The sequence below is a fragment of the Bubalus kerabau genome, chromosome 8 (genome assembly GCF_029407905.1).
Source record: "Bubalus kerabau isolate K-KA32 ecotype Philippines breed swamp buffalo chromosome 8, PCC_UOA_SB_1v2, whole genome shotgun sequence".
Lineage (NCBI taxonomy): Eukaryota > Metazoa > Chordata > Mammalia > Artiodactyla > Bovidae > Bubalus > Bubalus kerabau.
Window position 1 is genome coordinate 36,259,188 of NC_073631.1, and position 17,477 is coordinate 36,276,664.

The 17,477-nt window shown below is 44.0% G+C and overlaps 1 protein-coding gene across 3 annotated transcripts in view; it reads left to right on the forward strand.

Annotated features, from left to right (window-relative positions):
* The first annotated feature begins 2,585 nt into the window (after positions 1–2,585).
* The window catches only part of ELAPOR2 (endosome-lysosome associated apoptosis and autophagy regulator family member 2), a 215,511-nt gene continuing 200,619 nt past the window's right edge, over positions 2,586–17,477 (forward strand). Inside the window, exon 1 of one of the 3 annotated variants that reach the window (XM_055590066.1) lies at positions 2,586–2,948. In XM_055590066.1, the coding sequence (XP_055446041.1) occupies positions 2,760–2,948 (189 nt within the window). In that variant the 5' untranslated portion in view covers positions 2,586–2,759. The remainder of the gene's footprint in view (positions 2,949–17,477) is intronic. The other 2 variants (XM_055590062.1, XM_055590063.1) reach the window with 2 other exon arrangements.

The window sequence follows — 17,477 nt, forward strand, 5'->3', positions numbered from 1 at the left end:
CCCCCAGCAGCCCCCTTTGCAATCCTGCAGGCAGATGACATGGGCAAGATGACATCTGAAGAAAAGATAAAGAGGAGTCAGCCGGTCTGTGCACAGTGAAGAATGGTGCAGAATCTAAGCTTGTACCTTGGTAATTCACTGATATTCTTTCCCCCCTTTCCCTTCAAAAACTCTCATGGCTGAGCAGAATCTGGGGAGTTGGTTCTGGCACATGAGTCCTCCTTCTCTTCAGATTGCCAGCCTTCTGATTAAGGCAAACTTTTCTTTCTACCAACACTTGGCTCTCCATTATTGGCTTTTGAGTGGTGAGCAGCTGAACATGAGTTTGGTAACATTACTAAATAAAAAAAATACTATACATTTTAAAAATATTAACAGTCGCATTTTTCTCTTTTACAAAAATGGCAGATACATGAAGCATTATAATTTAGAAAGTTATGAAGTAAGTACTCATAAACTGCTGATAGCAACTGATAAAAATTTTTTTAAGGAATTTGTGCACTACTCACCAAAACCTTTAAAAATGCACATGCTATGTAATCCAATGATTTCAAATTTAGAAAAGCACCATAGAAAATTAAAAGGAGACGTATATTCATTCTAAAATTACTGTTGTTGTTCAGTCACTAAGTTGTGTCCGACTCTTTGAGACACAATGGACTGGAGCATGCCAGGCTTCCCTGTCCTTTACTATCTCGTAGAGTTTTGTCAACGGAGAAGGCAATGGCACCCCACTCCAGTACTCTTGCCTGGAAAATCCCACGGACGGAGGAGCCTGGTAAGCTGCAGTCCATGGGGTCGCGAAGAGTTGGACACAACTGAGCGACTTCACTTTCACTTTTCACTTTCATGCATTGGGGAAGGAAATGGCAACCCACTCCAGTGTTCTTGCCTGGAGAATCCCAGGAATGGGGGAGCTTGGTGGGCTGCCATCTATGGGGTCACACAGAGTCAGACACAACTGAAGCGACTTAGCAGCAGCAGCAGCAGAGTTTTCTCAAACTCATGTCCACTGAGTTGGTGATGTTATCCAATCATCTCATCCTTTGTCACCCCCTTCTCCTCCTGCCCCCAATCTTTCCCAGCATTAAGGTCTTTTCCAATGAGTTGGCTCTTTGCATCAGGTGGCCGAAGTATTTGAGCTTCAGGTGAAGCATCAGTCCTACTAGTGAATATACAGGGTTGAATGATTAATAACATTGAATACTTGAGAAACAGTGCCTAATATCCAAAAGTAAATTATATATAATCCAAACAGTAGAATATATTATGTATTATATGGTTACTTAAGTTGTGCTGTCAGAGACTTTAATGACTTGAGAAAATATTAATACTAAGGAAAAAATAAAAGCAGGTTACAAATTATAATCCCAGTTTTGCAGCAGAGACGCAATTAAATGCCAAGAAGGAAATACCTCAACATGCTAATACCACTAATAGTATCTCTGGGTGGTGGGTTCCCTAGTGATTTTATGCTCTTCCTGATAGTCTTCAATATTTTCCAAAATGTTAACAGTAAACATGTTTTTTTTTATTTTATTTTATTTTTAAAGTTTACATAACTGTATCAGAACACATGAAACAGGATAGAGGGAGAGAAGGAGAGAGAGAGAAAGGGACTTGCACATTTTACGTGGAAATGTTTATTAAAGGGACATTAGGATAGTGCCACAGGCAATTCAGTTCAACTTACATTGGGTCCGCCAGGTAGATGTCTCTAGGTGCTCAATTAAAATAAATCTGGGTGCTGCTTTTGAAGAACAGGATAACTCATCCCTTCACAGAATTTTAGAGGAAGGGATCTCCAACACTGAGGAAGCTGTAATGTTCGTCTTGCTCACCACTTGATGCCCACCACCCAACTCAACATGTTTTTGAATGAAAGAAAAAGACTACCCCAGTTATCGTACAGATGGAAAACCTGCTTCTTCCAGAACAAAAGGGCTTATTTGTCCAAGGTTGCACAGTTATCCCCGTAAGTAACAGCAGCAGCATCCATGATCCCTCACTACTGATTTCAACGCGCACCACATCTACTTGTCAGGCATTCTCGGGTGCTTAACAGTGTATCATCTTATTTAACCCGCATAACAACCTATGGGTTAGGAATTGTCATTATTCTCGTCAAGTAACTTAGAATACTGAGTCACAACCTGGATCTAAATTTCATTCTCCTTTTCTTCCCCGCCATTTGATGCTCATCCAAATCACCCCCAAATTCGATGTGACGCCAGCTAGTTGGATTCTTACGAAAGGATGCTCCTGTGGCTCATCTGGGTGTGTTTGTGCGTAACGCGGGAAGTAGGAAGCATTTAAAGACCGGCCGCCAGAAAACAATGTCCCGAGGTCTTGGATTTTACTCTGGCTCCCCCCGGGGCGCCCCTCCTGGTGGGCAGAGGGGACCGGGGACAGGAGACACCCCGGCCTCTCTCCCCCTCTACAGTGTAATGAAGCTCCAGCCCCCGGCGACCACGCGGCACCCCAGGACCGGAGAGGCTGGGCCGCAGACCCCGCCTGCTGCACCTGCTCTCGGGCTCCCGCGTCCCCGCCCCGCGTCCCGCCCCCGCGCCGCGCCCGCGCCCCGCGGTCCCTCCCTCCGGCGTGACGGGAGCACGGGCGCCGGCCGCCTGGGCCGCGAGCACAGCGGAGCTGTCAGCTGTGAGCTGAGCGCGCAGCCCTAGCGGCCCGGGAGCAGAACGCGCCCCACCCCGGGAGGCTGCTTTCCAGCCGGCCGGCGGGCCGACCGCAGCGGGAAGGAGATGCTGTTCCTCCGCCCAGGGCCGGCGCGGGGGAGGGGCCGGGGGCGGCAGGCCAGGGCTCCCCGCAGCGGACTCTCGCCGCCCTGGAGCCCCGCCTGGATCTGCTGCTGGGCACTCGCCGGCTGCCAGGCGGCCTGGGCTGGGGACTTGCCCTCCACCTCCGGCCGCCCGCTTCCTCCTTGCCTGGAGGTGAGCCGCACCTGCTCTGAAACCTGGAGTTTGCGGGGGGTGGGGGTGGGGGTGGGGGACGGGAGGTGCGGGATGAGGGTCGTGCCCATTTACTGCTCTCTGCTGTCACCTCTTTCCTTCCTGAGAGGACCGGGCTTTTCGTTTGTTTCCAGGGATGAAGTTGCCCGCCCCGAGAAGCTGGCCGAGAGAGGATGTGTGGCTTTGCTGGCTTTGAGGGGATGCTTTCTGCACTCCTGTGTTTTGAGGGCTCTGAAGGACTTGGCGGCGCTTTTCTGGAGTGCCAGGCTTGAGGACCTGGGGCCGAGGAGAGTTTTCACCAAGGGCAGGGGACCGGGGAAGCCCTGCCAGTGGGGTTTGGAGAGCCGGCACTGCTGCCGAGGGCTTCCAGCTCCCCCTTCGCCACTCCCCAGTGTGTACAAACCCCTTCCTTTGCACTCAGCGTCCTGACAAGGCCCCGGGGACTTGCCAAGCCAGTGTGTGGTGTCGCTTGGCATCCTTTTGGCAAAACATGGACGTGAATTAGGAAGAAAAAGAATGTGTACTTAGGGAAGAGGTGGGTTGGTGATCTAGAAAATTAGAAAAGACAGAGTTAATGTCTCTCCTTTTGGGAGATGTTCATCAGCTGGCTGAAGCACTACTACTGTGTATTTTGAAGTTTGAGATTATCGTTGATATACAGCCAAGAAAGATAAATAGGAGTGATGAGATTTTTTTTCCCCTGCTTTTGGGAGAACTCTACTTAATAATGCCAAAAATGTACAGGGGATGTCATTGGTAGCTGTACTGGGTGTTTATCTTCCCCTTTAGTGTTCCAGAAAGTGCATCCTCTTAATGAAAATCAATGAGGGGAAGGAAGCAACATTTCTGACCTACTTTGAGTGATTATGTTGAGGAGGATGTGAGCAGTGAATACTGTTTTAGGAAGATTGCTAGGAATCAGGGTGATGGGTCATTTTATTTTAATGTAACAAAAATGGGTTAGTTAATATCCCCTCTGGGAAGCAAGACCAGACCTTGTTCCTTTGTGTCACTTTTGAATTTTACCCAGGCTTGAATTATAGAATATCTGCATTCTAGACCTCATCCATCTTCCTCTCCCACAGTCTCAGTCCTAGGACAGACTGAAATGAAAGAAATTCAGATCAAAGGCATGTATACCAGCACACAGTAGTGTTATAATTGGGGAAATCAGGGCTAGAGCTCAGCAAACAGCTGTGTTTAATTTCAGAGCTTATTAGGATAATTACTTGTTTAATCTGTGTTCTGTCACCTGGGAATAGTCCATTCTTCCAGGCTTCCAGAGAAAGCCCACTTCTTGGTCATCTTCAGATTGAGTAGTTGTAACAGGACAAACTGAAAACCTTGCCTCCAGCCCCTAGTCCCAATTATGCAAAACATTTTTTTTTCCTTAAGTGAAAAGTCAGATTCTTGTAAAATTAATTCTTAGTGATGGAGGCTTTACTTGAAACAGGTGCAAGTGAGGGCTAGTGAGGGGATGGTGACCACTAGAGCTAGACCGATCCTTTAGGTAAGCACATGTTCTATCCATGCAGACCCAGACAGAATGGAGTTTGCACCCTGAGACAGATATAGTGAAACCAGAGGCAGGGGGTTGACTGAAGGTTCCAGAAGGCTGTGTTCAGTTAATTATAGTGAGTTTACAAATTTCACTTGACTCAGTTCCTTGATGTTTCAAGTTCGAATTGATGGGAATAAATAAAATGATAGGAGGATGCTCCTGAACATGCCTGTGGCTTGTGTTTTTAGAAATGGTGACACGCAGATCCAGTTATGTTCTGATGACTGACGAACAGTTAGTAGATGTTTAACTGGGAGTTAGGGGTTCCTTTGGCCGGGCCAGGGGGCTGAATCTGCTCTTTGGCCTCTGGTCTAACCCACTGAGCTAATTTATAGAATTGATTATTGTTTCTCTCTAACTTTGTTTTTAAGAGGGATGTGAGAATGGAGGAGTTTTTCAGGCTTTGAGGGTAAGAGTTGGCTGGTGCTTATGTGTGGGGAGGGGCCTTCCTGTGAGATAACAGCTATGGAATGTGGGCCAAACTCTTGTAAATAAAGATGTAACACTAAAAAGTAACTATTTTGTGTCCACTCCTGCCTGTTAATCCCTTTCCACTCTTTATTAACAGAAAAGGAATGCCCCGCATAAGGGATAGCACCACTGGTGGGGAGGAAAGTGAGAGCCCTGAAAGTGAGGGAGGGGCATGAGGCTGGAAACTAAAGCCGGCTCTTAATGACAAGGAGAGGATGTCGAAGGGAAAATCTGCAGGTAATTCTAAACCTCATGGCCGCCAGTACTTGCAGCCTCATCCTCATTTATCAGTATTTTTATAAAAAGTCATCGTATTTAACTAAATCACATAGACTCTCATTTTCCTTGCCTAGTTTTGGCAGAGGAGAAGCAGAGAAAGCTGGCCTGGGAAGAATCTTTTTATGATCCCCCGAGTTCACAAGAGAGTGGCTGGGATATGTGCAAAGTTTCACTTAAGATTCTTTGCAGAGGACTGGACTCTGGGTGAAACTCATATAATACAGCTTCCTTTGTCAAAGTCATTGATTATGGAGCAGAGAAGGGGAGAAAAGTGATTGCTTTGGAATGCTCAGCTGGGGATCAGTCAGTAGGGTGGACGCACAAGCGCGGACAGAGGAGACAGTAATAAAAGTACAGTCAGTGTACCAGCAGTTGAAGGACACCAGTAGGATGTGACTTTGATAAATGGCGTTTAAATTAACAACAATAAAAAACAGTGAGGACTAAACATCACAAAGTATAAAATTAATTTTCTTCAAACTATTTATGGGGGAACTTAAAAGGATAAATATCTTCTAGGTTTCTGGGTATCTGCTTTACATTTGTAAAATGATAGTGATAAAAAGAGATCTGCCTGTCTCAATTGTGAGCATGAATATGAGTTAAAAGTATGAGTTAAAGGAAACTTTATAAATATATGAAAGTTGATGATTGCTAGCTGAGTAGACTTTGATCCTGATGTTTCAGAAAGGGTCTACAGAGAAACTTTAGAGGTTCAGAGAAAATAGTCTTATCCAAGAATTGAATACAATGGAATTTTTGACTCATTAATGGGACTGCCAGAGGAACAAAAGGATAAAAGCCAACAGATGATTCAAGAGTTGGAGTAAGGTATTAGAAGAGAGACTGTATGAGAGAAAAGTGCATAAAAAGAACAGAACTAACTGAATTATGTATGCATTATTTAAATTTGGAAAATTAAATCACAAACTCTCTTGATTCTTACTTCACTGTTCTACATTCCTACATAATATAATTTTTCTGGTTTCTCTGAATCTTGATTGAATCATGACTTTTTGGCCAATGGTTTTTATTCCACCATTACTGAGTTTAAACCGTTACTGTGCCAGGAAAAATGTCAGCTGATGTGAAATTCCAAATTAAAAAAGTAAAATTTAATTGGGTAAGGATGAGTCAGATATGGAAACTAACAATTGCGGTGAAGTGATTTGTCGCCATGAAAGAAGAAAGGGGCCGTAAATCTAGTGGAAAGGATCAAAAAAGGCCCTGCAGAAGAGGTGAAGGAGTCTGGAGAGGTGAGTAGGAATTTGCCAAACAAACAAGGGTCAGATATGAGGTTGGGCTAGTTTGGGCGAAGACATTTTTGATGTAGAGCGCAGATTGAAAATGGCAGCAGCTCAGAACAGTTCCTCTCTAATTGGATATAACTGGAGTGCTGCATGCTATGAGGAGCCTGATGAGAGATGAGCCTGAGAGGCAGGCAGAAGCTGATCATAGAGGACCTTCCATCCTGCTAAGAAGCTGCTCTTCATTTGGTAGGTGATGGGAAGCCATAGAAGGATTTAAAAATCACGGGTAACAAAATATAGTTTGGCAACAGTATGGAGGTCACATAGGAGTGGAACATAGAAAGAGGTGAGGCCTGCCAGGAGCAGTTGTAAGCGTCCAGGTAAAGGATGACAGAACCTCAGTTGAGGAGTAGTTGTGAAGATGGAAAGAGGGAAGGTAGAACTGCCTGTGGGTAGATGTGGAGGGTGAGGGAATGGAAGGTTCTGCCTTGTCTAGAGGCTGGTGCCTCCAGCCTCCATGAGGAGGAGTATGAGGAAGAGGAGATAAGGAGCTTGGTTCTGGAGAGCCAACCTTTCAAGGGTTCACTAGGCAGGTAGGTGGCAGGCCCTTTGGCTCAGGCCGTGGTCTAGGCTGGAGTGGAGACATGGAGCTCACCTGAATGAAAGGCATGGTTGACACTGCTGGGTTGCATGAGATCATCCAAGGAGTGAGCACAAGAAGTGAAAGATCAAACTTGGGTTTTACTGACGTTAAAGGGGGCAGAAACTGAGAAGTACCCAAAGGAAACAGATAAGGAATAGCGGGTTTCAGGGAAACACAATAGTGTGGAATTAGGGGGAAAAGGAGAAGTGCCTTTGATGAAGGAGGGGGTTGGTTGTAGTGTCAGTGGTCCAAAGAAATTCAAATAAGATGTGACCCGAAAAGAGAAGTTTGAATTTGACAGTTAGCTCACTCGCGCTCTTGCCATAGTGGTTCCTGTGGAGTGGTGGGATGGTACCAACTGGCAGGTGAGGTGGTAGTGATGGCCATGTATGGATGCTAAGTTGCTTCTGTTGTGTCTGACTCTCTACGGACTATACCCCACCAGGCTCCTCTGTCCATGGGATTCTCTAGGCAAGAATACTGGAGTGGGTTGCCGTGCCCTACTCCAGAGGATCTTCCTGACCCAGGGATCAAAGCTGCATTTCTGATGATTACTTTCATTGGCAGGGGGGTTCTTTACCACTGGCACCACCTGGGAAGCCTAATAGCGATGGAGTAGAGTTTTATCATTATAGTATTCTAAGATTTGCTAAGAAATTGGGTCATCCATGTCAGAAGTTGGAAGACTTGTAAATGGTCCTATTTTCTGTTTGAGACTTTGATGGGAGTAGTTGAGAAATAACCTTTAACCTTTCTGTAGGAAGTCTCTGAAGGTCATGGGCTGTGGGTTAAGGGCTTAGGGAGTCTAAAGCCACACTGTCACTGGAGAAGTTAGGACTTGGCTTCTGTTTTCAAGCAGTTAACATAATTAATCTTGCCTGTTATGCTTGTGAAGGTGAATTTTCCATTTCAAGTTCTTATGCTCAGAACCATTTCTCATGTTTTAGGCAAATGCAAGCAAGTATTCACACCGTCAATATTTACAATGTAAAACCAAGAGTTGACAGATCTGTGAAGTGTCATATTTTAGCACAAGGGATAGAAATAGCAGAGCATAGTATAGGGTGGCACGTTTTCCTATCAGAGTGTATTCTTCAGCAGTGCCTTGGATCCTAGAATAATTCTTGCTTATCGCAAAAAAAAGTTAAATTTTGGTGGTCGTCTCCTTCTCCCTGAAGAAAGTGTTAGTCGCTCAGTTGTGTCTGTCTCTTTGCGACCCCATGAGCTGTAGCCCACCAGGCTCCTCTGTCTATGGGATTCTTCAGACAAGAATACTGGAATGGGTTGCCATTTCCTTCTCCAGGGGATCTTCTCAACCTAGGGATCAAACCTGGGTCTCGTGCATTGCAGATTCTTTATCATCTGAGCCACTGGGGAAGCCCTCCGCTGAAGAAACCAAGGATAATTCTTATCCCTTTTTGCCTTTCTTAATTGAAGTTATATGTAATATTTCAACATTAAACACATTTATTATGTACTCATGTACCAGGTACTAGCAGTAAAATGTTGAATAAAATGTGTGGTCTTCCCCACATTGAGCTTTATAATCTCATGTGGGCAGACTCAAAGCAACACTGTATATCAGGTAATTACATTTGTCATAAGTTGTGATGGGAACTGTGTGCAGTGGGTGTACATAGCCTTTTTAGTCTGGTTGGGGTGGGAGGGATTCCCCAAAAAAGAGATTTTTAAGCTGAGACCCCCAGCATGAGTACGAGGCTGTGGGTGGTGATGATAGGGCATCTCATCCAGAGGAAACCATTTACTCCTGGGTCAGTTCCTATGACCTGCTTCCCAGTGGCCCAGGTGGTGAGGAATTCGCCTGCCAAGCAGGAGATGCAGGTTGGATCCCTGGGTCAGGAAGATCCCCTGGAGAAGGAAATGGCAAACCACTCCAGTAGTCTTGCCTGGGAAATCCCAGGGATTTAGAAGTCTGGTGGGCTGCAGTTCATGGGATCGCAAGAGCCAGACTTGACTTCGCAACTAAACCACCACCATGTCTAACCCTTCCTAGAGTACTAAACAGACAGACTTTTCGCTGTTCCAGCCTGTCGCTTGCTCTGGGGCATCCATACCCTGTTCCACAAAATCTTCACACACACAGACCTATCCTGCAAGGCTGGGTGAGTTGTACCCAGCCGTGGGGCCATGTAAGAGTGGGAGTCCATGCAGTGATCAGGGTGCCCAGCCAGCTGCCCTGACGCAGGTCTGTATCCATCCAGAGGAAAGAGGGCCTTTGTCTGCGTCATATGCCCAGAGCCGGTTCCATTTTCTGAGTCACTCAGAGGTGCAGGAATGCCTTACCAGAGGCTCTGAACACCTGCCCCTTCAACCCACCCAACATGAGATAGACTCATTAGGGCAGGCATTTCATCCTATTCAGCAAATGGTGATTAACTGTCTTCTTGTTTAAGGCACTTTAGGGGTTTTAGAAATGAGTAAGGTACAGGTCCTCTTCTCTGGGGGCACTAATCACTGCCTTGAAAATATTATAGAGTGACTGACTTCCACTCTTTTCAGCTATAAAAAGGAATTGATCTTTATAACACATTTAATCCTAATTGACACCTTCTCTTAATTGTACCAGATTTAAGACTCTGAAACAAAAGCCCAGGGATCAGAATATATTGAAGTTTATTCTCAAGTCAATTTACAGCTCTGGAATTCAGGATGTTATTTAACCTATTTAAAACTTCACTTTTATTAGGTTCTTTCCCCTTAGTCCATGGCTCTCAAAATGTGATCCTAACACTAGGACTGTCAATATTCCCCAGGCACTTGTTAGAAATACAGGTTATTGGATCCTGTACACACCCTCCTGAATCAGGAACTCTGAGTTTGAGGCCCAGCAATCTGTCATAACCAGCCCTCTACAGGATTATGAGGCAGGCTAAAGGTGGAGACCACTGCCCTAGGTATAAAGTGAGGGATACAGTTTAATTGTCTGAAACCCAGGGACCTGTTTTGTTGTTAGAATTTCTTCAACTGTAACTCTTGCTAACTTCCTGCTTCTGCAGGGCATCTTTATTACTGTTGTTTAGTTGCTAAATTGTGCCTACTCTCTGCAACCCCATGGACTGTAGCACGCCAGACTCCTCAGTCTTTGGGATTTTTCAGGCAAGAGTACTGGAGTAGGTAACCATTTCCTTTTCCAGGGGATCTTCCTGATCAGGGATCAAACTTGTGTCCCCTCCATTGGCAGGCAGATTCTTTACCACTGAGTCACCAGGGAGGCCCACTTAGGGATATCTAGCATTAATGTTTTAGCACATTTCCTACCTATATATTTTCTTTTCCTTTTTAGCTATAAGTGAGTGCATAGTTTATGTAGATATTGTATCTTTTTCTCTCTTATTTAAGCATTTCCCAATGATATTAATGTTTCTTTATAGGTATTTTTTGTAATATTTATAAAATATTTTAATATATGATATATTGCAAAATATAGCATCATTTGAGTATCTGCCATTGTCTACTTATGAGCCTTTTACTTCAGCCTTTTATTGAAAATGCCCCTTGGCCTGCTGGACCACACCACAAGAGGATCTCGCCTGGATGATGGCTGTTGTTTCCCATCTTGATCTCCAGTTTGATCTTAGCAGAGCAGTCAAGAGATCCCATTAAAACATGTGTTATCTTTTGCCCAGAGCTCTTCTAAGGCTTCGTTGAGAGTCAAAGATTTGATGGTGGCTTGCAGGGCCCAACATGATCTGGCCTCCGTTAAGCCTCTCATGTCATCTTACTATTCCCCCCATTCTTCATTCAACTTCAGCCTCCCCGTTATCTTTGCTTTTGCAGAACATGTAGTGGAAACTTTTCTCAGGGCTTCTGCCCTGGTTCTTCCTTTGTTTGCAGCTCTCTTCTCAGATATCTGCTTGTCTTTCTCCCTCATGTCCTTTAGGTTTCTACTCAGTTGTCATCTTCTTAGTCAGGCCTTCCCTGGTCCCCTACTTAAACTTGCAAGGGGTGAGAAGCTCTGACTCTGGCTCTTCAGAAGCAGAGACCAGAGAGTTTGCTAACAGATTGGATGTGAGACATGGGAGGACAAGAAGTCAGGGGAGACTCCAGATGTCGAGGCCTGAGTCACTGAAAGGGAGGACTTGCCAGTCAAAAAACTGGGGAAGCCCACGCAGGAGCTGGAGCAGGCAAGAGCAGGGGCTCAGTTTCAGACACGTCAGCTTTGAGGCACTTACCCAAGCAGAGGCATCCAGGCTGTGCTTGTCATGAAGCCACGAGATGGCCATGCAGGAGATGGGAACTGAGAGAGGTCCATTGGCATATGGCATTTAAAACCAAAAAACTGTATGACATCACCAAGAGTGTGAGGAGGCAGGGTGACAGAAAAAATAAGGGGGTTAAGGGTTGAAGCAGGAAAGTCCCAACGTAAAGAAACCAGGGACATGAGGAAGAACTGGCAAAGACTGAGAAGGGTTGGAGTGGAATAAGAAAAAACCAGGAACGTGGGATGCCTGAAGCCAAGTAGGCATTTCAGTGGTGACGGAGCGCTCAGCTTGGTCCAGTGATATAATAAGGCAGGGAAAGCTGAGGAATGACCGCTGAACTTATTATAGCAAAGAGGAGGTCATTGTGTAGTATGCACGGAGGCCAGCCTATCTTATTAGCCAAAGTAAACCGATTGTGTGACCACACAGAGGAGTTGAATCACACAACCACTTCATGGGCCGGAGTAAAAGCGTATGAGTGACAGTGGCGAGAAGGAACTAGATGATGAGGAAGATGGGGCCTGAGGTTTTTGTGAGAAAAACTTTGTGGAATCATTGACATCAGATTAGACAGATTATTTTGTTTGTGAGTGGAGGAATATAAAAGGGGGTAATATTGGAGGCAGGAAGTTCAGTTAGGAGGCTCTCACCTCTCCCATGAGGAGGAAAAAAAAAGTCAGAGCTAAGCAAGTGGTCAAAGGGGGAGGCTAGGAGATGGATTTAACAGCTGAGTGATCAATTTCAGTCTACCACAACTTCTAGGGGTTTTGCCTTGGGCTACTTGGTAGACACTCTACCTTTCATTGAGATTGAAAATGTAAGAGATGAATAGGGCTGCTGGGAGAAAGAGGATGAGTTCATTATTGGCATCCTCAGTTTAAAGTGCCCGAGGGACAGCCAAGCAGTGCTCTCCCAGAGACAGCTGAATGTTTGCGAGTGCATCCAAGAGGTGACTTGGGAGCCAGGAGGCGCTTAGTAAGAGGTAATTGAAGCCAGTGGTGTTGATGAGGTCACCTAGGCTGTGAGCACCGTGTGTTGAGGGAGGTGCTCAGGGAAACACCAGCATTTAGAGGCAAGCAGGGGAAGAAGTGATTGAGAATGAGACTGAAAAGGCACAGAAGCTGACTGAGGGTCAAAGGGTTAGGTGACCAGTCGATCTGCAGTATGATACAGGCACATGATTCTTGATGTTTGGCTAGATGTTTGAAATATCATATCCCTGTGGACAAGATGCAGAAAGAAAGAAAGAAAAGAAAGTGAAGTCGCTCAGTCGTGTCCGACTCTTTGCGGCCCCATGGACTGTAGCCTATCAGGCTCCTCCGTCCATGGGATTTTCCAGGCAAGAGTGCTGGAGTGGATTGCCATTTCCTTCTCCAGGGGATCTTCCTGACCCAGGAATCAAACCCAGGTCTCCTGCATTGCAGGCAGATGCTTTACTGTCTGAGCCAATGCAGAAGTATATGCTGAATGATAGTATATCTAGGAAGAGTCTTGGATACATGAACAAATGTACCCAGAGGTTATTAATTCAAGGATTTAATGATAAACTGGAGGAAGGTTTCCAATGTAATAACCTTTGGTCTTAGTCTCTAGTCTCTGTCCTGTTACTGTTCTACTTTGACTGTTGAAACAGTAGTTTGGTTTTGAGAAGGCTTAACCAAAATTTGTAAAGTCAGAAAGCTGAGAAAGATACTTAATGAGTTGGAAAACAGAATTGGGATTCAGATGATTGCAAAAGGCTAGAGTAATGGGCAAGCATAATTGTTTTAAATGTGGACTGTCCTTTTTGGTTCTGAAATTTAGATATTCAAGTATAAGATGAGGGATTCTTGCTTAAAAGTACTTTTGAAGCCACAAATGTCATGCGGCTGCCAAAAGCAGTGATGGGCAGGCGGAAGGATTCTTTGGTTCTACTAATATAGGCAGAGTGCTTGGATCATAGAAAGTGGGCATTTAACAGGTCAGTAATACAACTTATGTGGCTTCCCTGATAGCTCAGTTGGTAAAGAATCTGCCTGCAATGCAGGAGACCTCGGTTCAATTCTTGGGTCGGGAAGATCCCCTGGAGAAGGGATAGGCTACCCACTCCAGTGTTCTTGGGCTTCCCTTATGGCTCAGCTGGTAAAGAATGCGCCTGCAATGTGGGAGGCCTGGGTTCGATCCCTGGTTTGAGAAGATCTCCTGGAGAAGGGAAAGGCTACCCACTCCAGAATACTGGCCTGGAGAATTCCATGGACTATATAGTCCATGGAGTTGCAAAGAGTCGGACACCACTGAATGACTTTCACTTAGGGTTTCCCTGATAGCTCAGTTGGTAAAGAATCTGCTTGCAATGCGGGAGACCTGGGTTGGATCGCTGGGTTGGGAAGATCCCTTGGAGAAGGGAAAGGTTACCCACTCCAGTATTCTGGCCTGGAGAATTCCATGGAATTGCAAAGTTGGACACGACTGAGCGACTTTCACTTCACTTTCAATACAACTTAGATGCAATATTTGAAGAGGGACATTGGAATAGGGTGATGTTAGTTTAAGGTGTAAATTAGGAAGATGAACTATTTGGAGAGTGTCTCCAAATACTTGATGATGGGTCAAAGGAGCTGCGGCTGTTTAGGCCTGAAGAAGACTTAAGGGGACCATAGTAGTAAGCCTCAGTAACAGTCAGTGCAGTCACGCATAAGAGGTATTGGTGTAATGCTCACTTAGAGGACAGGATTAGGCTTAGTGCTGCTAGAAGAATGCGCAATTTAATTCATCCAAGAAGATGTTTGATATCTGTAGAACCATGTGCTGCTACTTTTAACTCTGAAAGTTGCAGAGTTTTTTTTTTTTTTTTTTTTCTTTTAGGACAGACTGTTGTCTTGGGTCACGTCTGTGTGGAACCATGAATTCTGGTTTACTGCACTGCATCTATGTTACTGTGGGCTTTACTGGTGGCTTAGGAGGTTAAGAATCCTCCTGCAATGCAGGAGACATGAGTTCAATCCCTGGGTTGGGACGATCTCCTGGAGAAGGAAATGGCAACCCATTCCAGTGTTCTTGCCTGGGAAATCCCATGGACAGAAGAGCCTGGTTGGCTACAGTCCATGGTGTAGCAAAAGGTTGGACAGGACTGAGTGACTAACACTTAGGTTCAGTTCAGTTCAGTCACTTAGTCATGTCCGACTCTGCGATCCCATGGACTGCAGCACACCAGGCCTCCCTGTCCATCACCAATTCCTGGAGCTGGCTCAAACTCGTCCATTGAGTCGGTGATGCCATCCAACCATCTCATCCTCTGTCGTCTCTTCCTCCTCCTGCCTTCAATCTTTCCCAGCATCAGAGTCTTTTCAAATGAGTCAGTTCTTGTATCAGGTGGTCAAAGTATCAGAGTTTTAGCTTCAGCATCAGTCCTTCCAATGAATATTCAGGACTGATTTCCTTTAGGATGGACTGGTTGGATCTCCTTGCAGTCCAAGGGATTCTCAAGAGTCTTCTCCAACACCAAATTTCAAAAGTATCAATTCTTTGGTGCTCAGCTTTCTTTACAGTCCAACTCTGACATCCATACATGACTGCTGGAAAAACCATAGCTTTGACCAAATGGACGTTTGTTGGCAAAGTAATGTTGCTGCTTTTTAATATGCTGTCTAGATTTGTCATACCTTTTCTTCCAAGGAGGAAGCGTCTTTTAATATCATGGCTGCAGTCTGTGGTAGATTTAAGGGGCAGTTCAATGAATATGTGTGCATTGCTACTGTAACAAGTGAGAAGATAAATCTTTCTCCTTGGTGGTTTAATCTTAGGACACATTCTTTCTTAATCTTTCATCCTTAGCACTGTACTCTAATATTGCTACATTGTAAACATAAAGCAATGCCCTTTGGTGTTTAATCTAACATCTTAAAGTTGAGAACAGGAAGAACTGGCCATTTGAAATGTAAGTTTACCCCTGACTTCTATGTGATAATTCTTGGGCATATCAGTAATGCATACTAGGAGAAAATTTAAGCCAAAATAATCAGTTGATGCTTGAGTAGATCTGAACTTGGTATGCTAGAAAGTGCTTCACTATCTAAATAGCAGGTAAATGCTAACACCACTTGCTTTAACATTTTTTTTATGGTTTCACTTTTCCCATTTGACCTTTTTAAAATTAAAAGCAGTGTATGTATAACATTTTAGAAAAGTGAAGTAATAAAACCACCCTTAATCCCACCAAATAAGCACACCACTCTGAATATCTTAGCATTTGTAATAGGAATAACACATATTTCTCTGCATGTATTTCCTTATGAATTTACATGTATGTTGACAAAATGGGAATAGTCTGTACGTACAGTTGGTAATCTTTTTTTTTGCATTTAATAATATGCTGTGAATTTACTGCCACATTTTAATTCAACTAAAATTTTATTCAGTGCTTGTTGTCAGGTAAATCTTTGACTTTATTCTTTGAAAAGCCAGTTTTCACAAATAATATTTGAACAACCCATAATCCATCCTTTCTCCATTGATTTGTTTTCTACGCCAAATAGGCATATCTATTCTTTATAATCTATTGTTTTATGTATAACATATGAGGCATATTATATAAACAACCAAATATTTATTTGATTCCTTTTGGGCTACTTTATATCTGTTGATATTTTTGTACCAAGATTGCTCACAGAGATTTATAATACAATTTTATATAACATTTTTCGCTTTTCTCTCAGATTTCTCAACTGTTCTCACTCCATTTAGTCTTCCACTTCAATTTCAGAATACTTCTGAAAATTAAAAAAAAAATTCTCCCTGGAATTTTCTCTTGGATTCTGTTGAGTTTCTTCATTTATTTGGGGGAAAAAAGTCATCTTTACGGAATTATCTTCATATTTGAGGGCAGAATCTGCTTCAGTGTTTGAAGCATTCTGTATTTTTCACCTGTACAGTCCTTGTATATCTGTTTTGTGTTACTATTTTCTGTGGCTGTTTCCCCTACCATTTTATCTTTTGATTTTTCCCTGATATATTGAAAAGCTAGTGTGTTTTGAAAATTGTGTGTCTAGTTTCTTACAGAGCAGTTAATTATCTTCAGTTTTTTGGTAACAGTACCATTTATTGAGTAATTAAGTGTATAAACACTTTACTTATATTAACAGTAATCCTCACAGCAGTCCATCCCTCTGCTTTTAGAGATGAAGAAACTGGAGGTGAAAGGCAATTAATACCTTGAAGAAGATGACAAAGCTAGTGAGCCATGAGGCTGGGATGTATTTGTCTCCAGAGACCTCACTGAACCCCACAGCCTTACACTCTGCCTACCCAGGAGGCTGGTCCATACTTATAGCTTGCGACAGCTGCTTCAGGAGGCTAACATACTGAATTGTATTAAAGGACACTGAGCAGCTACTTATAGATTTTTTGTCTTTTAGTCAATCAATGTCATTATTCTGTTTTCTCAAGGTAGTAATTGCCTTTTCCTCTGTTTCAGAAGTCCATCATCCCCTCCAAGGCAGATATTAGTGTTGCACATGTCTTCACTGGGGGAGCTCCCTGTGCCACTCTCTGGGTCTCACCCTTGCACAGCTGGGTGCACAGTGGGTGACCTCTGGTCCTCTTGCCTCGGGATGAGGGTTCTGTGCAGCGTCCCTGGGCCGGCTCCTGCTGTCAGACAAACTGTCTTTCTATGCTGTGCTGATCAACTGAGGGGATCTCATTCTGCTATACGAGATTCTCGATTAGAAAAATGTTTTTGGAATTTTGAAGTAGCAGAGCTGTCTGTAGTATTTCCACAGCAAGCAGCACATGGCAGGCACTGGACCTTGAGTGTGTCTTGCTACTGTCTTCATCTGTGTGTGCTGAGAATAAAGAATGGAGCTGAAATCGGGGGTGAGGTGTATTGTTCAGATGATATCTTCAACCACAAATAAAAGGCTCAACTCGGTTGTAAAAACAGTATATACCGAAGACGATTGAGAAGAAAAATTGATGGACCACTGTTCTATCATTTTACCACAACTATTGAAATGTTTTTATTCCTCTTTTTTTTAAAGACTTGTATCAGAGTTATATGAGTCAGACATTGTTCTAAGTGTTTAGGCATATTCATGCATTTAAAAATAA